At 39.7% G+C, this 20,809-nt stretch overlaps 1 protein-coding gene across 6 annotated transcripts in view; it reads left to right on the top strand.

Moving 5' to 3' along the window:
• Wdr27 (WD repeat domain 27) overlaps nucleotides 1–20,809 on the top strand; it is a 211,509-nt gene that overhangs the window by 56,478 nt on the left and 134,222 nt on the right. For all 6 annotated transcript variants that reach the window (XM_010628906.2, XM_010628903.2, XM_019208131.2 and 3 more), the window contains exons 19-21: nucleotides 10,296–10,429; nucleotides 15,218–15,315; nucleotides 16,610–16,731. In XM_010628906.2, coding sequence (XP_010627208.1) covers nucleotides 10,296–10,429; nucleotides 15,218–15,315; nucleotides 16,610–16,731 — 354 coding nt within the window. The remainder of the gene's footprint in view (nucleotides 1–10,295; nucleotides 10,430–15,217; nucleotides 15,316–16,609; nucleotides 16,732–20,809) is intronic.

Below are 20,809 nucleotides of genomic sequence, written 5' to 3'. Positions count from 1 at the left end.
AGCAAACAATAATCTGCTTTCTGTCTGAAAGCAAGAATGAAATCCAACAAGAAAAGGGTGTTTAGATGCCTTCTCCAAAACATGCTTCTCTGTCTGTACTCAATCAGTATTAACAAGCTCCTTTTTCACAACTTCCACTGCATAAATATGTTCTGTTTTTAAAAATTGAACCCACTGCACTTTGCATAACTTCCACTCCTTATTACCTGGAGCAAATAAAAATCCTGGAGACCTAAACTGGATGAAGCTTTGCCTCACGTCATGTTCACTGCCTCCTTTTCCTCAGCAACTTGGTCCAAACTCTCATAACGTTAAGGATTATATGGAGTCATTGTGCAGGGCCTGAAGCTGTTGCTGGTTGATCCATTGGCATCATAGGCTCTGATGGCACAGAATGCTGCCCACATTCAATTATGACGGATTTGTGGTACTACTTATGAACCAAGAGTTTGTAGTTGATATTCTTGTATACCTGGCCTCCAAGTCCCTCTATTTGGTTTGTTCAGATGGAACAATGAATGCACCTGCTGAAATTTTTGGCTTGAAAAGTGTGGCCATTCGCACAACAAAGCTTTCTCTAAAGCTGTGCACCTCTGTGGTAGTTGGACTTACCTTCTCCTGAACAAAAGTTATCTGGATGTTATCTGATGCATGACTTAAGAGTTCAAAATCCTTGTTTAGCTCAGGAATCCTAAAGGCTTCTTCCAACTGCAGTGGAGGTGATCAGTACATGTGTCTCCTTTCTCTTCTACTGATGTCATGATGAATAGCTGTTCATTGTCAAAAGAACATGGGTCTCAAACTTCATCACAGAGGCCCTCAAAGGAGATGGAAATCTCAAAGTGTATTATCATGGTATCTCTTCCCATTATCAGCACCTGTTGGGTAGAGATGTGAGTCATGAAGGTGCTTGGAAAGAAGGGACCATAGAAGGGTTGCCTGCCCTGGAAAATTGGCACCAAGGGCTCCATGAGCAAGCGTGGCCTCACTGCCTTCACCGACCACATTAGCTAGGTTTCTTCAAGGTTCCCTGCCAAGTTATTTTCAGTAGTGGTGGCTGGGCCTGCGTGGACATACAGTAGGCTTCTCAGTGTCGCTCAAGAGATGGTGGCCTGTGACTTTGATCTGTCCGCCCTGGATTTCTTTGACTCTCTGGGTTTCTTGTGTTTAGCTCCGGGGATAAGTGCCCAGAGCTACTAGGTGTCTCTGGGCCTGGCAAAACACCCTGGGTGCTTTTGAGTTTTTGTGCTATTGTAATTTCAGCTTAGGGAGACTTTGCATGGGTACCTTTGTTTTTCTAGGTCATTAATGGTCAGTCCCATGAAGAACTTCCGTGGGGTGTCCGTGATGGTTGTGTGGCTGCTGCAGTGTGACCCCCATGGTGTCTGGATGGAGTCAACTTACTTTCCTTGCCTGGGGTCCTGAGGCTGTAGCATCGAGAATTGGGAAAACAGCTCAGCATGTTCGCTGGTGATCATCACCAGCCAAGTGAGCTTGGGAGACTGCTGGTACTAGATTGTGATGCCTGTTAACAAGGGTTCTAAATTCTGTTAGGACATCTTTCCAAGGAAGTGAGGTCATGAGTCTTGGGATTTTACAACCTGAGTCTCCCCTCTGTATAAGAAGATGCCATGGCCCATCTTTTTCTTCATACTAAGTAAATTAGAGGCCACTGTATTTTTATCTAAGTACCTATCTATGTATCATTTGATCTAATCTATCATCAATCTATTAGTGTTTTATTTTTGCAGTATTGAATCTTGAATCCTGCATCTTCTTATAGAACTGTATCCTCAGATTTTTTTTCAGATACCCATTAAGTGTACCAGCAAGTCATTAAATTTGTCAGGTGATTTTCTTGCCTCAGCCACCCAGAATGCTAAGATTACTGTCATGCACCATCTTGCCTGATTCGTTGTGTGATTTAGAAACAGCAAAAGTAAAACTAGGAAAGCTTTCTGTGATATTAAACACTGGGAACATTTTCACTTTTAAAGCAACATGTGTGCATTGACGCTTTGTATTTGGTAAGCAGAGAGCTTTAGCTTCTTTTGCATAAAAAGGAGCCATTTTCTCTGAAGATATACTGCTAGGTATTTATACTTAGCTGTGAAATTTTAGCTTTTTTTCCCTGGATTTTATTGTCATTTTCAGTTATATAGGAATATTGAGAAATTTGAGAAATTTCTGCCATGATTTTATATAAAGGTTACATTCATCATAGGGAATTTATATCTGTACATAATATACCTTAATTATCTTTCCCCACCCCTTTCTCTCCTTTCATACCTTTTTCCCCCTCCTTATATAAAAAAGCTTTGATTACATTTTTCCTTCTATTCTCCACCACCCCCTGCCAACACTCCTTCCTACTTTGCAATATCTCTTATACATTTTGGTCCTTATTTACCATTTCAGTTTTTCATACAAGAGAAGTAATGCAGTATTTAACTATGCATCCAATTTATTTCACTTAAAAAGATGATCTCAAGATGCATCAATTTGAGTAGAAATGTCTCAGGCTTATCCTTCTTTTTGGCAAAGTAATATACAGCATTGTATATTAAACAAAAACATAATTTTTATCCATTCATCCACTGATGGGTATTTTGGGTTTTCCCAAGGTTTAGTTATTGCAAAGTGTGTTGCTATAAACATAGCTGTGTGTATGTGTGTCTATATGTATGTATGTATGTGTGTATGTATATATATATATCACTGTGATATGATGCTTTTAATTCTTTTGGGAAGATACCAAGAAGGGGAACAGCTGGGTCAAATGGAACCTCTAGTTTTAGTTCTTTTGAGGACCCTCCATACAGATTTCCATATTGGTTGTACCAATTTATGCTCCCGCCAACAGCCTCTCTACTTTCTTGCCAGCATTTGTTGCTGGTTGACTTCTTGATGATAGCCATTCTTTCTGGAGTAAGAGGGAATCTTAATGTTGTTTTCATTCTCATTTCTTGCATGACTACATTTTTACATATATTTATTTTCTCTTAGTACTTCTTCATCCAAGAAGTGTCTATTCATTTCAGATGCCTGTTTTTGGATTAGGTCTTTCAATTTGATTTTTTTTTTTTTTAGTTCTTTATTTATTCTAAGTGTTAGTCCTTTGTCTGAAGAATAGCTGGGAATTTTTTTTCACATTCTGTTGGTTGTCTCTTCACTGTGTTGGTGTTTTCTTTTGCTCTGCAAAAGCTTTTTAATATGATGAGATCCCAGTGTTGATTCTTTGTAATATTTGCCATGTGATTGGAATTTTGTTTGTACAGTCTATACCCACACCTATGTTTTTAAGAGTTTTGTCTATTCTGTCTTCCAGAAGATTTAGTGTTTCTGCTTTAAGATTTAGAACTTTGAACCATTTTTATTTAATTAATGCACGAAGAGAGATAATGGGTCTAGGTTTAATCTTTGGCATACAGAAAGCCAGTTTTCCCAGTGCCATTAAAGAGGCTATATTTCTTTCAGTGAAGATGTTTGGCCCCTTCATCAAAGTTTGGCTGAATATATTTGGAGTTGTTTCTACATCTTCTGTTCTGTTCCACTGACCCTTTAATCTGTTTCTTTGTTTTGTTTTGTTTTGTTTTTGCCAGTACCATGCAATTTTTATTACAGTAGTTTTGTAGTGTAATTTCAGGACAGGGATTGTGATACTTCCTGCCTCATCTTTGTTGCCCAACTTGCTTTTGCTATGCTAGGTCTCTTCTGGTTCCAAAAAAATTTTAGGATTTGTCTTAATTATTTTTCTTTAAAAAAATTTTTTAAAAATTACTTTCTTATTGCTGAGACAAAATATCTCACACCAAAATTTAAATGAGGAAAGGTTTAAATAGCTTACAGTTTGTAGAGGTTTCATTCCATAATAGGCTGGAATCTAGGCAGGGTGGCCTAGTAGACAGGCATCACAGAAGGGAAACAGTTCACAGTGGGTAGAAGGTACCAAAGCCACAAGGGACAAGACAAGCCTTTTTGTGTCCCTTATATTGTATCCAGGCTATTGGAGTTAGAGTTGGTGCCAGAGCAGTTCGTGGACTGATTTAGTAATCTCACACTCTGAATCCCCAGCAGCACACTCTGGATTCAACCACCTCTGCAAAAGCCCTACCTATGATTGCATGAATATTTGGGGGACATCTAGACCCAAACTATAACAGGATTAGTTTCTCCAGTTCTGTGAGGTGTGCTATTAGTAGTTTGGTTGGGTTAGATTAAATCAGTATAACAGTTTTGGGAATATGGCCATTTTCACTATATTGGTTCTTTCTTCTTGAGAACAAGTGGTATCTTTCCATTTTCTGATATCCTCTTCAATCTCCATTTTCAGAATACTGAAAATTTCAAAGTAAAAGTCTTATACTGCCTTCATTAGAGTGATTCCTATGTATTTCATTTTTTTGATACTATTATGAAGGGTGTTATTTCCCTAATTGCTTTCTCAGAGAGTTTGCTGTTTGTGTACCCAGAGTGCTATTGATTTTTTTAGTGTTAACTTTGTAGCCAGTTAATGCTACTAAATTTGGATATTAAATCTAGAAGTCTTTTGGGGGAGTTTTGGGAGTCTTTTATGTAAGGTATTGTGTCATGAACAAATAATGATAATTTAACTTCTTCCTTTCCTATCCTTATTCCTTTTATGTCTTTCTCTTATGTAATCACTGTGGCTAATGTTTTGAACTGTATTGAATAGAAGTGACAATAGTGGTCATCCTTGTCCTTTTCCTGATTTTATAGTGGAAGCTTTCAGTTTCTGACCATTTAGTGTGATGTTTGCTGTTGGATTGTCATAGATGGCTTTTACCAGATTGAGATAAAGACCTCCTATTTCAATTTTCTGTAGAGTTTTTAGCATGAATTGATGTTGGACTTGGTCATAGGTTTTTTTCTGCATTTGTTGAGATGATCATATGGTTTTTGTCCTTGGCTCTGTTTTGTGGTGCAGTACATCTGTGGATTTGCGTATGTTAAATTGTCCTTACATCCTTGGGATGAGTCCTATTTGGTCATGCCGTATAATTTTCTTGATGATTTGTTGCATTCTGTTTTCCAGTATCTCATTGAGAATTTTTGCATCTGTATTCATTAGGGAGATTGGCCTGTAGTTCTCTTTGTTGGTTGGATTCTTTTCTGGTTATGGTATAAGGGTAATAATGCTTGCTTCCAGGGATGAGTTTGGGAATATTGCTTCCCTTTCGATTCCATTAGAGTATGAGGAGAAGTGGAGTTGCATCTTCTCTAAATTTCTTGGAGAATTCAACGGTGAATCTGGCAAGACCTAGCTTTTGTTGGTTGGTGGTTTTATAAATTGCATCTTCAATTTCATTGACTATTATTATAGGGTTATTTAGAATTTTTATATTTTCTTGATTCAGCTTTGATAATTTATGTATATCTAGGAATCTGTCCACTTCTTCTGTGCTTCATCTTATTAGAGTGCAGATTTGTGAAATAGATATGATCTTCTTGATTTCTGCAGGATCTGTTGTGATTTCACCCTTTTCATTACTAATTGTGTGCATTTGAGACTTTTCTCTTTTTTGATAACATTGGCTAAGGGTTTATTTATTTTATTTAAATAGAACCAACTCTTTGATTCATTGAATCTTTGCATTGTTTTCTTAGTTGTAATTGCATTAATTTCTGCTCTGATGTTTATAATTTCCTTTTTCAGATGTACTCTGAATTTAATTTTCTTCTTTTCCTAGAAGCTTGAAGTTCATCATTAGGTTATTTAATGGAGCTCACTCTTGTTTTTCTTATGTGGGAATTCACTGCTATAATTTTCCCTCATAGGACTGCTTTCATTTCATCCCATTAGTTCTGGTATATTGTACTGGCATTATCATTGAATTGTAGAAATTGTCTAATTTCTTCTTTTCATCTGTGACATACTTTTTTCAGGAGGATATTGTTTAATTTCCATGTATTTATGGAATTTTTGTGGTTTCCTTTGTCATTAATGTCTAGTTTTATTACATTATGATCTGATAATGTGTTTGACATAATTTCAGTTCCTTAACATTTACTTAACATGTTCTATAAGGTAGTATATGATCTATTTTGGAGAAGTACTGTGTACTGCTGAGAAGAATTGTATTCTGTTGTTGTTGGGTGGAACAATCTGTAAAAATCTAAATCCATTTGTTTAAAAGTTTGAAATTTCTCTGCTGATTTTTTTGTGTGTAGCTGATCTATTTGTAACAGTGGTATATTGAGGACCCCCATTACAATTGTATTGCTACTTACCTAATTTTTCATGTCCACTAATATTTGTTTTATATATTTGGGCACACTGTTGTTTGGTTCATATATTTTATCTCTCCTTATGAATTGTTCCCTTAACAAGTCCATAGTGCCCTTCTTTGTCTCTCTTAATCAGTTTTGGCTTGAAATCCACTTGTCTGCAAATAGAATAGCTTCCTCTGATTTTTTTCAGTTTCTTGTTGCATGGAGTACTGTTTTTCATCCTTTGCCTTTCAATCTATGACTTTATCTTTGAATTAAATATGGTTCTGTATGCAGCATATTGTTGGATCTTATTTCTTGATCCATTCTGCCAATCTGTTTCTTTTGATTGGTGAGCTCAGACCATTTACATTGATGGCTATAATTGATATGTATTGATTTATCCTTGCCATATAAGTTTTCTTTTGCTAGTCCCTTTTCTTTCCCCTCTGATTGTTTGCCTTCCCTGGTTGATTCATTCTATTGGGATTCATGAAATTCTAGTCTTCACTAACTCTTTCTAGAATATTCTCCAGAACATTTTGGAGTTCTAATTTAGTGGTCATTAATTTTTCAGGTGTTCTTTATCACGGATGTATCTTATTTCTCCATCAGTTTTGAAAGATAATATTTCAGAGTTCATTAATCTCCGTTGGAGTTTGTTTTCTTTTAGGGCTTGGAATACTTCCCTTGAAGCTCTCCTTGATTTAAGGGTTTATGTTGAGAAGTCTGCTGTGAATGGTTTTCCTTTGTAGATAACTTTTTCTTTTGTATAACAGTTTATAATGTTCTGTTCTTCTGTTGAATTTCTGGAATATTGACTATTTTATGCCTTGGTTTGGATTTTTATTTTTTCTGATCATGGCTAATGGGAGTTCTGTGTGCCTCACTTTATCTATATGTGAAATTCTTTTTCCATGCTTGGGAATTTTTCTACCATTACTTCTGTGAACAGTTTTTTTTTTTTGCTGTTGCTTTTTTTTAATTGATTCCACTCAATCATATTATTCTTATTTTCCTCATCTACCAGCTGTTGGATTGATTTTTCATTATCCCTGGTATTTTTAAAATCTCTTCTGATGATTGCTTACTACAAACTTGTCTGATAGATAAGATATTATGTCCTCACATTAGTTGATTCTGCTACTTATACTTTCAATAGAATTCATATCTCCTGGATATCTTTTTGAACCTGTTGTATGGAATCCATTTATCTCCTATATTGGGCATTTATGGTTTCCATCATTTCTTAAGATCCTCTATTTTTTTAAAAGTGTATCTACTCTTGACTCACGAATGATGTCCTTCATTGTGGTCATCATCTCTTTTGTTACCTTAGAAATTATTTCTGAATTGTTTTTTTCTAGAGCTTCAAAGTTATTTCTGCTGCAATCATTTCAGAAAGTTCTGGTAGGTGGCTTCTGATTTACTCCATCTCATTGCCTCCTGGCCTTGCCCTGGATGAGCTGGAAGTCTGGGGTTATGTCTTTCTTCCACATCTTATAATTTTCTTTTCTTTTTAAAAATTTGTTTTCTGCATTGATACTTGTAAATTGCTAATGATAGGTAGTTTTATTGGTAGTGTTGGGACCTCCTTAGGAAATGAGTACTTTTCAGAGATGTTTTCTAAGTGTCACAGGCTTTTGGCTTTTGAGTCTTTTCAAAGATCCTACCATTTCAGTTTATTAGGGACAAGAGGTTACTGCCTGCTCGTCCTAGCACTTAGTTCTTTGGTACTGGACTATAGCATTGTTTATGACCTAGACAATCTTGTTATTGGCAAACAGGGAAGAGCAACTGATCACAACAACTGTGACATGTTGGATACACTAGTGCAGTCACTAATAGCAATAGCATCAAGCACAGCCTAGAAACTGACAAACTGTGGTAATCATTAATTTGCCAACTTTAACCAGAGAAATGGGATTTATAGTTTTATAATGAAGTCTGAAACAAACCAAGATATTATATATAGCAAATATCCTCTCAGTAGAGTGGTTTTACCCTCTAGGAAGAAAATTTAAAAGGGATAAGAGGAAAAAAAATAGAGAAAATAGATGTAGAGAAAGAGATTAGAAGCAAGACTGAAGGAAAAAGGAAGATTATTCAGGCTTTGGGGACCTAGTGAAGAAATAGGAGAGAAGGAAAGAAGGAAAAAAAACAAAAGCAAGAACAAAGCAAATGAAAGAGCTAGAAACAATGTTCACACTTATGAAAAAACCAAAACAATCAAGACAAATTTAAACAAACAAAAAGGACAGCTGGGGATTTAGCTCAGTTCTTCTGCTGCCTGCCTCACAAGCACAGGGACACAAGTTCAATCCCTGGTACCAAAAAAAAACAAAAACAAAAACCAAAAAAACAAACAAACAAAAAACCCAAAAAGGACAAATACCTCCCCATGCCCCACCCTAAAAAAATAAAAGAAAAAATTTCTCTGTGACTTCAAACCTGTGATTATCTTCTGCTGTCTACAGCTTTGAGTTAGTGTCCAAGGCAGAGCCCACATCTGTCCTGGGTAACCCTAGTAAGTCTGCAGTAGGATTAGGGTGGGGGTGTTGTGCAATCTCAGCAAGCCAGCAGTAGGGTTGGGGTGGGGCACTAACTCTGCTTTCAACTCCATAGAAGTTCATGCTGGTGTTGGCCTCTGGCTAGGCACTGGAGACCAAGTCTTTAGCCAGCAACTCTCTGGATTTCCCTTGGCAGCCAGCCCATTTTCCCCACTCTGGACTTCTCTTTTGGCCTTCACTCACCCAGTTGCTGTGGGATTTCAACACTGGGAGATCTGAGAAAAATACTACTGATGGCTGCTATGAGTCCTGGGTTCTGCCGATGCTTCCCTAAAAAAAGTCTGACCAAACACTCTTTCAGTAACACTGCTGTTGCCTGGCCCGGAATCACTTACTAGTCCTTCTAGTGCACAGCCTCCACTGTTCCGCTCCACTGGTGTGTTTTTATCCTCTCTCATGCCAAGAGCTAGGAGTGGTGCAGAGGACAGTTTGCCTCCTCTTCCTCTGTGCTGTGGTCCATCCCTTACTTTCACTGTGGTCATCTCCTTACTTTCTCTGCAGGCTCCAGTCTTTCCTTCAGATCTTTCCTGGATCCCAGTTATCTCTTTCCTTCTCCTCTTCTTCAAGTCGTTACTCTTCAGCATCTGGATTCCAAATATTGGAGAGGTTGATCTGTTGCTTAGTATTATTTTCTATGAGTTATTTATTTATTTATTTATTTCACTCAAGGTCACTCGATCACTGAGCTACACCCTATGCCTTATTTTATGGTTTTATGGTTTGAGACTAGTTCTCACCAAGTCACTAGGTTGGCCAGCTGGGGGCTGACCGTGTGATTCTTATGCCTAAACTTACAGAGTGCTGGAATTACAGGCATCTACCTCCATGCAGGGAATCCTTGCTTATGATGATTCAACCTAAGACATTTTGACTTACAATGGTGTGAAAGTTACAGACATTCAGTAGAAATGGTACTTTGAGTTTTCAGTGTGATTTTTTTTTTCCTGTGCAAGTGGTATATGATTTTTTTGGCAGTGCTAAGAGGCAGGAGGACCAGCTCTTCCAGCCAGCTGCCAGTGGCTTGGGCTGCAGCCCATGCACTGCAGGCTGCTCAGGCCCCACGGCAAGTGAGTGAAGGAAGGTAGGTTAGTTAGGATGGAGCATGTTGTGGGAGAGCATCTTATGGCTATTCCAGAGCTGCCATTGCCATCAGCTTCTAAATTGGGATCCTTGATTGTGAACTGTAATGGAGAATAGACACCAGAGCTGTGTTTTAAAACACATTTTAAATTTCAACCCTAATAAAATCCTTGCTGCAAGGTTTCAAGTTTATTTCATTTTAAAAATTGTAAATGGGTTGAATTCAACACTCATTACATTAATATTAACCATGTAACTCCTTTGGTGGGTGATTGAGCAAGCAGAAAAACCACTGTAGATGGATCCTCATGAGCACGTACATGTGCACGTGGGAACCCAGGGGTTTATATCAGGGGCAGTGCTGCTTCCTGTGGCATCTGTGGCATTTCAGTAACCACCAGCCTGCTTCTCCAGGGCAGAGATGTGCTTCCCCGGCCTGTGCAGGCTGCACAGTTCTACTACATGGACACCTTCATTCTGCTGTCTTCTGGCCCAGAACTGTGGCTGCTGAAATATCACCTTGACACCTGCAAAGATGAGCTGAAGAGGTAGGGAGCCGACTGATGCTTTCTCTTCCCTTAATTTGAGTAACAGAAAGAGAAAGAAAGTGTTGATAGTCATGTTATCCAGGGTTTACTAACAGCGTTGTGTTCCTGTGAGATGTGTGCTGTGAGTTGATTCACCTGGTTCTCTGTGTGTTAATTCTTACCTATGGGAAAATCTGGAGGATTTAAGGACTCTTAATTACTCAAGTGACATTATGAGAGCAAGTGCTGATTTTTACTAAGAAGTTAAAATTACAGAATGCTTCAGACGTATAGGCATACATAGGGAATAATAGTTATTTTCCTACACCAAGCTTGAAGAAATATTCACATTTTGATATCTTCATTTTCAAAAATTTAAAGAAATAAAATATTTCAAGAATCAGAGATCCTAACCCCTTGTAACTGTTGTATCTGTCTCCTTTGCTGAGTCTTACGTGCCCACCTGATTTCATCTGGTAAGGCAAGTGTAACACCTTAGTAATCAGTGTGGGGTTATCAAGATGCTTGACTTTGGGGTGCTCCTTCTCCTCAGGTCTTCTGTAACAAGTGGTGCCCAGCCATCTCTTCTCTCACTGATGGATATGGAGCTGTTTGGGACTTCCTCATTGGGGATGTATGGGCAGGCTTAGACTTCTCGGAGGTCTCATTGCAGGGACAGAATACCTGATATTCATAAGTTAAAGGAGGAAAGATTTATATCATAATTTGAAGAGGTTTCAGCCCATGGTTGGCTGGCTGTAATGCAAAGGTGGCATGGTAGTGGGGTATAGCAGAGGATAAACAATTCATGGCAGGGCAGACAGAAGGCAGGAAATCGTGAGCCTGTTTTCCTTTTTGTTTCATTCAGGATGCAATCCGTTTGGTTGGTGCTGCACACACCTAGGGTGAGCCTTCCGTCATCCACACCAGAACAACACTAAACCAACTGGTGGATTAATCCAGCTGTCACGCACCTATAATCCAGTGTTACATACCCATGATCCGACCACCTCCCAGAGGCTCCACCTAGGAGGCTTTGGGTGGACATGTAGATACAAGCCATAACATGGGGTTTGAGCCAGTTCTGGAAAGTTGGCCATCCTGCCTGGCAGGTAGCTCCCTTTTTTCTTTCTCAGAGCATCCATTGTATCTTTTTCTGTGTGTGACCAAAACCCACAGACAGGCTTGCCCCCCGCCCCCACAATAAGGATCTGGAGAAAGAAAGCCCTGGCTTTGTCCTGCTATTTGTCAAACCTTGATTTTAAGATGGGTGCCATGTTCATATTTCTACAGGGCCAGATTGGAAAGGGAACTTTCAGGCCACAGCCTAGAGGAGTTCAGGGTTAACATATGAGGCTGAAGGTATTGCTGAAGGAGGCTGGGCCATGTTGATCTGGGCATCTTGGTAGAGCAGGGTGGTGCCTGTGCTCCAGGTGGCTACATCACCTTCTCTGAAACAGTAGCTGTTAGAGTAGTCTGTGCTCTAGGGAACAGAGAACAGGGTCTGAGCAAGCTTATATCCAAGAAGCCTGGCCTGGTGTCTTCCTTGGCACATGCGCAACTAATTCTGTGAGTAGTGGATACTGTGCCCTCTGGTTACAGCTCAGATAGGCTCTCCCTAGGCCTGCTTCTCAAGAGGTATTTGTGATTTCAGCTGCAAAAGGCTGAACTCCACACTTTCCTATGTTGGCATCAAAGATAGCTCATGTGCAGTTGTTTCCCAGGATGGTGCCACAAGACATATTTGGAACAAATGTTACTTCTTGTGAGGTTGCTGCTTACTCCTAATGTAGCAGGGTACTGTGTATAGGTGGACAGTGAGGAGAATGTGCCTGGATTCCCCCATACCTGATGGCTCTTCTCAGAGCCTAGCTCGCCTAGGATGCACAGCCCCTCCAGGAAGATGGCCCCACAGGATCTCCTAGTTGCTGCCTGCATCTTTCATCCATCCTGTCTACACACCTGACCCATCATCCCATCTTATCCCATCCATCTGTCCCACCCATCCATCCTGTCCACCCCATCTGTCTCATCCATCCCATCTTATCCATCCCACCCATCTGTTCCATCCATCCATCTATCCTATCTCATCCATCCATTCCATTCATCCATCTATCTACCTCATCTCATGTCTCCCAATCTATCTTTCCTGTATAATGTACTTTTAATCCAACCTACCTTATCACATCCGTCCTACCCATTCATCTCATCTATCCACACCACCTATCCATCTCATCCATCTATCCATCCATCCATCACACCCATCTCATCTGGCCTATCCCTCCCATCCATCTTGTCCCATCCATCCATCCATCCATCCATCCCATATATCCTACTCATCCATCCCATTCATCTATCCCATCCACCCCTGACTTTCATCTATCCCTCCCATCCCATCTCATTTATGCCATTCATTTATCCATCCGTCCATCCCATTCATCACACCTCATTCTTCTCATCCATTCACCCACCCCATCCATCCTATTGTACACATCTGTTCATCCATCCATCCACCCATCCATTTTATATATCATACCCATCCATCCCATCTGTCCAGTTCATCCATCCCATCCACCAATACCGTTCATCTATCCCACCCATCCCATCTCATTCATTCCATTCATCTTATCCATCCATCCATCCCATCCAGTCTTATCCCCTCTCATCTCTTCCACCTATTCATTCACCCCTCCCACCCATCTTATCTATCCATCACATTAAGCTATCTCATCCATCCCATCCACCCATCCCATTCATGTATTTCACCCATCTTATGTCATCCACCTCATCTCATTCATCCCATCCATACATTTTGTCCACCCCATAGATCCATGCCATCCATCCAAGCTCATTAATCCCATCTATCCATCTCACCTCTCCCATCTCATTCACTCTGTCCATCTGTCCTACCCATCCTACCCCATCTATCCAATGTCATTACTCCTGTTGATCCATCTCACCTATCCCGTCTCATCAATCCCACTCAGCCTCCCATCCCACCCACCCATCCTTCTAATCCATATATCCTGTACACCAATCACATCCATCCCATCTCATCCATCCCAAGCTGTCCATCCTGCCTCATCCATTCCAATCTATCTGTCCCATTTACCCCATCTACACCATCTCATCTGTCCCATTCATCTACCCCATCAATCATCACACCCATGCAAACTCATTCATTCCATCCATCCCTCCCATCTATCCCATCTCATCAGTCCTATCCATCTATCCTATCTCATCCTATCATCCATCTACCCCTCTAAATCATACACTCCTCTGGTATATTTCACTCACCCCATCTCACCCATCTTAATCCATCTATCCCATCTCATACATTCTAATTTATCTATTCCACCCATCCTCTGTCATCCCTCCCATCCATCCACCCCGCCCATCTCATGCATCCCATCCACCCACCCTACCCTCCACTCTTATCCATCCCATCCATCTTATCTCATCCATCCTATCTATCCCATTTCATCCCATCCCATCCCATTCATCCTTTTCATCTATCCATCCTATTCTACCAGTACTATTTTTCACATCCCATCTATTAATCCATTTATCGATCCATTCCATCCTATCCCATCCCATCCTATCTTATCTGACTACTTGGACAATCTTAGTTTATGTGATGACCTAATACAAGTGCTACCAATGGAGTGAGTTGAGCTGACACTGCCCAGCTGTGTTTCACCTGGTGGGCTTCCAGTAGTAATGATAAACTGCAACCCAGTAGTAGCACAGAGAGTTAGAAAACATTGATACAGGATTAAAAAGTGTTACATTTCTATTTTAAAAGATTATCCAGAAGAATGGTCATGTTCATTTACACCTCCTGGGCCTTATCCTGTGCAGTCTTCCTATAGGAATCTACGAGCTGTGCCTTGCACATCTCTGTTCCTTCTGGCTGTCTTTCTGAAAGACAATTTTCTCAACTGAACAGTCCCTGGTTTTTATATACCTTTCCAAATGTAATAGCTGCTTTCTGCTTTATTAGTCATCTTTCTATATAATTAAACAATTTTTCACTATGGTAATTTGTGTAGTTACATCCTATCCCTGGATACTTATTCCCAAGCCTCTCTTGAGGTGTGGCCTCTTTGTCTCCTCATTTATGTGTGGCCTGCCTTCTAGACCCTTCGAAGCCCTGAGGTCTGTCCCAGGACTCTTGTTCTGGAGCTTGTCCTTGGATAGCTTTCCATTTTGTTCCCTGCCTATCTCTCCTCTGTGTTCAGGAGTGTACTCTGGCCTCCTCCTGGGCAGCACAATGCGTCTTGTCCTCTACCCTCTCCCACTAGTCAAGACTACTTCCTGGAATTGCCAGCCAGTTACCTTCCTTTGGGAAGTTATTTCTAGGAATTAAGAGCATACATTTAATAAGCCATTGCTCACTGCTTGTGTTATCCTTCAGAAAACAGTAACAAGTTATGTTTCATCACTGGTAATTTATAACTGGTTGGTTATCTTCTCAAGTATATATAATTATTATTGTATTAGGGGACAAATTTGATTTCTCATAGTTGGAAATGCATAATTTTTGGCTATATAGGGTGATATGATATTATTTTCATAAATTTTCTTTAAAGGTAAATGAGAGTTTCTTAATGGAAACTAAAGTTTTTCCTAAAGGAAAAGTAGGTGTCCAACCCATTTATTTCCTCAGTATTATAAAATACAACTTACTAAACTAATTGGAAAACTTTATTTTCACTTTCAAGTTTTTAAAAGGTAGAATGTTTAGCTGTAGTGGAAGAAAGCTATAGTGGAAAGAAACAAGATTCATCATCTGTATTTTTCTTACAGGTATAAACCGAGGAGCAGTTACAAGCTTATTTGCAAGCTCTCTCTGTCAAATGCAGCAGATGTGACCAGTTTGTCAGCAGTGAATGACTTTTACTCCTGTATCCTTGCTCTCTGGTCCCTCCAATGTGCCACATACTGAGTGTTATTTTTCTGGCAAAGTGTCACTCATTGTCAGATCAGCCTTAAATTGTGCTGTGCACTTGGAACATGGAACCTGTGGTCTTTTGCAGCAGTTGCACATGTAAGAACTTCACCTTGGTGAGAGAGGAACACAACCCTGGTTATGACGTCTGGCTCATCCTTTACAGGGTGAGCCGACCAGACTTTCTTATCTGTGCTTTAATGAAAATTCAAGGTAACTTAGTGCATTTTCTTAATAAATTGTCAGTTCTTGCTTTATGTATCCTTTGGTTACTCAAGCACTTATTCCATCTCATGAAGGACTGAACAAAATGATAGCAGTTGCTATCAACAGAGTATAAAATTGACTCCAAACGTTTAATGTTTGTATGGCTAATGTAATCACTTTCAATTTTAAGAACATATTTTAGTTGGTTTAGATGCAAAGCTCCTAAGTTTTAGGAGTTCATTTCATAAAATTTTAATGTATTCAAACATAGGTAGGTCTACACTGAATTTTACTGAAGATTTATAGTTAAAATTGTGAAGGACAGAAATAAAAGGTGATAAGATTCTGTATGTTTTAGTTGCAAATGCGAAACTTTTGTGCTGGCATCATTTGAAAAGAAAAACCCACTTGGCAGAAATGTACACTGTGGTTATTTAAACTTGAGTTACCAGTTCTGCATGTGCTGGCATTGGCACTGTACTAACTATTGAATCTGGAACTCTGCACTCCTGTACGTACACTTCTGCTGCAGTGCACAGGGCTGAGCACTGGCTGCTGGGTAGTTTGGTCACATATTCCCTGAGTTTAGAAATTGTCCCTCCCACATCAGACTTATAAAGTGTATTGTAATTTCCTGAAGATATGCCGCTCTATGTTACCTCATGCAGCCTGCTTGGAAATAGATTATCCCCTTCGTGGCTTTATAATCTCATCTTTACCTCAGACAATATACATTTTCAGCAGTTAGTTGGTATCTTGATTTGGATATCCACAGGTATCTCACGCTCTGATATCCCACCTGTTCATGACTGGGTCCCCCAGCTTCCACTTGCTGTTACCAGCTCTTGCCAGACACCTGGGAGCCAGATAGGAGGAGCCAGGGCTGGGACTGGACTGTTCCTATGTAACACCAGGAATGCTTTACGAATCAATCATTTCTGAGTCTTGCAATGTTCCAAGGCTGATTAGTTTAAATGGAACTGTCCGGTCTGTTTCTCTTGGGTACGATCATGGTGAAGAGTTCCCTAACTGAATCGTTGCAGACATTGTACTCACAGCTGGCCGGGACAGGACTTTGGAAGTTTTCGACTTCAATGCTGGCTGCAGTGCTGCAGTGATAGCAGAAGCCCATTCACGACCAGTCCATCAAATTTGTCAAAATACAGTAAGTGTTTGGATTGGTATGGACCATTTGTAAAATTATGAGCTTAAAGTGTTTAACACAATGGCCCACAGGCTTTTTGGCACAGGGATGTTTTGTGGAAGACAATTTTTCCAAGTAGGATAGGTTGGAGAGAGAGGTTTAGGATTATTCAAAGGACAGGCAACCTACACCCCTCACATGTGAAGGTCACACTAGGGTTTGCACCCCTATGAGTGATGTTGACCATTTTTCATGTTTATTTGCTGCTATTACTTCTTTGTCTGAGAAATATCTGTTCAATTCCAGCAGCTTTTCTTCTTGGGAGAGAGTATGAGATATAGCTGTCCCTACAGTTTGAATACATCTACTTCTGTGTAGTAAAGGCTAGGATTATGAGGATCTCATATTCATGGTTCCAAAATAATGCCTGAAGAGACTTAACTGACCTTGATAGATACCAAGAGGTTCATGTTGATTGATACAGGTCTCACTTTAACTTGGTCTTAAACAACCAATAGAAAAGAATAACCAAAAGAAGTGTAAAATAATGCCATAGTAATAAAGCTAGATATAAAAAGGGGCTCCAGTCACTGACCCCTTCTGGCAGTTTCCAGCTCTAACAGTAGCTGACCATGATTATGGGTTATTAGGAAAAAAACGATGGTAAAATCTATAAGAGCTCAGCTAGAGTTTTATATTTTTTAGCAAAATTCTTCAAATTGTCTCAGAGCTAAAACTAGAGAGACTTATGACAAAGTATGAGACTTATGATTACCTCTTTCAATGAAAGAATCTAAGACCAGCAGGTGCAATCACTATTTCAATTTCTAAGTGTGTTTTTTTTTTTTGGCACTGGGGATTAAACTCAGGTCCTTGTGCTTGTGAGGCAGGCAGCAGAACCACTGAGCAAAATCCATGGCCACTAAGTGTGACTTTCTACCCAACCTGCCCTTTCATTCTAGTGTGCTCATGCTTAGATTATGCATATTCTAATTTCTTAAACTTTTTTTTTATTCTTGCCTAGAGGCTACTACACTCCAAGTAGTCATACAAATCGAACCAATGACAGATGTGCTAGACTTCTTTTACTGGGATCCACCAGATCGACTTTGTAAACAGCTCAGAACTGCTAAACTGTACAAAATTACTTCTATGTTGGATTCTGAAGTCCCCTGGACCTTCCTCTTATCCTCTTTGTTGGCTATATTCACAGCAATCCTGCTGCCCTTATAATGTGGCCCATGCATTCTTAACTGTTTCTTTGGCTTTTTCTCCTCCAGACTTATAAGCTATGCAGCTACCAAGACGACAATGCCAGGTGCCTACCAAAGGCCTTTAGATTATCCCTCTGTAGAGTACCTCTACTGCTGATCACAACTACAACCCTCTTCAGCTGGAAGTAGCCAGAGCTGTCTTTGCCCTTTGCCCCCTCACAGCAGTTAGGTGTACTTCTTCAGAGGGGGGAATATTGCAGATAGACAAGTTAATTAGATATCTTGTAGGCAGTTAGACAGGGCCCCACAAGGAGCCAACTCAGCAAGGAGCCAACATGGAGGACAATCAAGACATTCACTGATGGCCAGAATTGTAAAATGAGAGAAATTACTATACCTTTGTGCTCCAAAGAGCAGTGATTGATATTCTAAGTAGGTATCAATCACCTGGGTTCGGGGCCAAGTTCTTAACCTAGCCTTTCCAGGAAGATTGACCCTCACCTTTACTGAAATCCTTGCTAAGTGACTCCTCCCCCATTTGACCCCCATTTAATCAATATTACCTGAGTGATTGTACTTGTAATCTTGTTGGTTGGTCATGGTTTTGTCCCATCTCATGCCCACCTTGTAATTTTCCATTGGGTCTTACAGTTTTGTCCCACTTTGTACCCAGCTCACCGCATAGCTTTGCTGTATAAAATAGCTTGGAGAAGTGGGGTGAGCAGGCAACCCACTTTCCAGTCCCCCTCTGTCTCTCTTAGACAGAAGCTTTCTTTCCCTCAATAAATTTTTCCTACCCTTAAAAAAAAGTTCTAGAGGAATTTTGTTACCTAAAAGAGCATCTAAAGCCTTATAAATGATCATTTTGTTTTTTAAATTTTATTTTGCACTAAAGCTATGATTTTTGATATGGTTGGGGAGGCTTTCCAGGTTAAGTGTTTAACTTAAATTACCTTCTGAAATCTGCTTTAGGATACAAGGGTATCATTTTATTAGGTGAGTAAAATATTTTTGGGTAAAGAACTTTGTTGTCTACAGCTTTCTAGGCTCACTTTAAATTTTTGCTGAACAGAGCAGGCATATCTGATGACCAGTAGAGTTTTTTGATTAGTCTAATGGGAAAAGCTGATTCTTTTTGTTGAGCTACCTCATGGATTCTGTTGCTGTGTCCTTTACTGGAATGGGAGTGCTGGAAAGACTGGAAGGTGCAGTGGGAGAGGCCATCAGGCATTAGAGGCACCTTGTCCAGGAAGATGGTCCTTTCATGACCTGACTGGGGGGCTGTGCAAAGGACAGATCCAGCGATTTTGCAATGGGCAGTGGGCAGAACTTTGGCCAGAGGGCACTTGGAGGAGGTGCTTTACTCCATGCTCACTCTGTGAGCATTCCTGGAAACCTTTAAAGTCTTGGACAGGCTTCTTATCTTGGCAGCATTGTTTAACCTTCTGCCCTCAGCAGATTATTATTAGGATGTTTCCAATCACAATAGAAGTTTTCCTGGTTTGTAGAACACCATAGTAAATAATTAGTTTGGAGAATGTTGTTATATTATGTTTCTGTGTCTTTGTACAGAATCTTATTTCATACAAATAAATGTGTTTTTAAACACTGTGCAGTAGGTCCCCCAGATGAATGAGGGATGCCTTTGAAGAATTTTGTAACTTCTTTATAAGTCTTAAAATAGCAAACTTAAAACCAAAGTACATATCAGTGACGTTAGTGCAGCTGTGATGGGGAAGAACTGTGAACAAGAGGAGTCAGCTTGGTGATTTGTGGCAAGGACAGGCTCTTGGCCTCAAGACCATGATCGTGTGTGGGCAGTTTCACAGTACAAGCTGTCAGGAGTGGGTTGAGGTTAAGATTGATTGTAGACTATTTATTGCTGGGCCTTTAGTGAATTCAATGTTAAGTTATTAATTTTTATTTTTTATTATTAACTTAATGATTATTAATTTAAAGCATCCTTCATTTTAGATATCATGACCTGTCAGTTTATGTGTAATTCAGTGAGATATGGATAGCTAATATTTGGATGTAAAAATGTCAAAGTGAAGTCTGATTTGCTAAATTGTTTAGTGAAAGTTTGGGGTATAGGCACTCGTCTTTAACTCACGGGACTATAGATGAAGACTTCAGCTGGCTTCTGTGTGCCTAGAACTCAGAACTCACCAACACTTGCTGATTTGAACTATGCCTTAGGGGTGTGATTCTGCCCGCAGTTTCTAAATGGGGGCCTGGGTATGGCTGTGGGGCTGAGCACACACTCAGCATGTTCACTGCCCAGTGTTAGATGCCAAGGAGAGGTACATCTCGAGAGCACGTAGTGTCTTGGAAGAATGAACAGTTAAAGTCTGACAAGTCACATTTGAAAGTCTTAATGTGTTACTGTTAAAAGCCAACGTGTGGAAACTTACCTAAAGATAAGTATTGCTAATATTCAGATACCTGACAGAGGACTTCATGTAGATGCATATTTGAGCACATCTGTTAGTCAGTGGATAATACAGTTGAGAATTGAGTGAATTTACCAGATACTATCATTCTTGAGTTAAAGTTTGTCAGTCATGACAATAAATGAATCTAATGTACTATGTCTTGTGATGCACCAACACGTTTTTCTTGCTGTACTTTTTGACACTTGCTGGATCCTGTCTTCTAAGTACTGTGAGTTAGAAAAGTTTTTTTTTCATTTGTTTTTTAATTTATTGTACACCATTTTAAACTGGTTATTTTAAGGTCAATTATAATTGTATGTTTCTGTATTTGGAAAGTAGTCTGTCAACATTTCCATTATTAATCCTCATTTCTTTCTTTGACTTTTTAATTCTTTCTTGGGTTTATGACAGGCCTATAAAACTTGGTCTACATCGAAACTTGGCAGATTG

The sequence above is a fragment of the Fukomys damarensis genome, unplaced genomic scaffold (genome assembly GCF_012274545.1).
Source record: "Fukomys damarensis isolate Sample0158 unplaced genomic scaffold, DMR_v1.0_HiC HiC_scaffold_14, whole genome shotgun sequence".
NCBI lineage: Eukaryota > Metazoa > Chordata > Mammalia > Rodentia > Bathyergidae > Fukomys > Fukomys damarensis.
The sequence above is the reverse complement of the archived record's forward strand: the minus strand, read 5'-3'. Positions and strand labels throughout refer to the sequence as shown.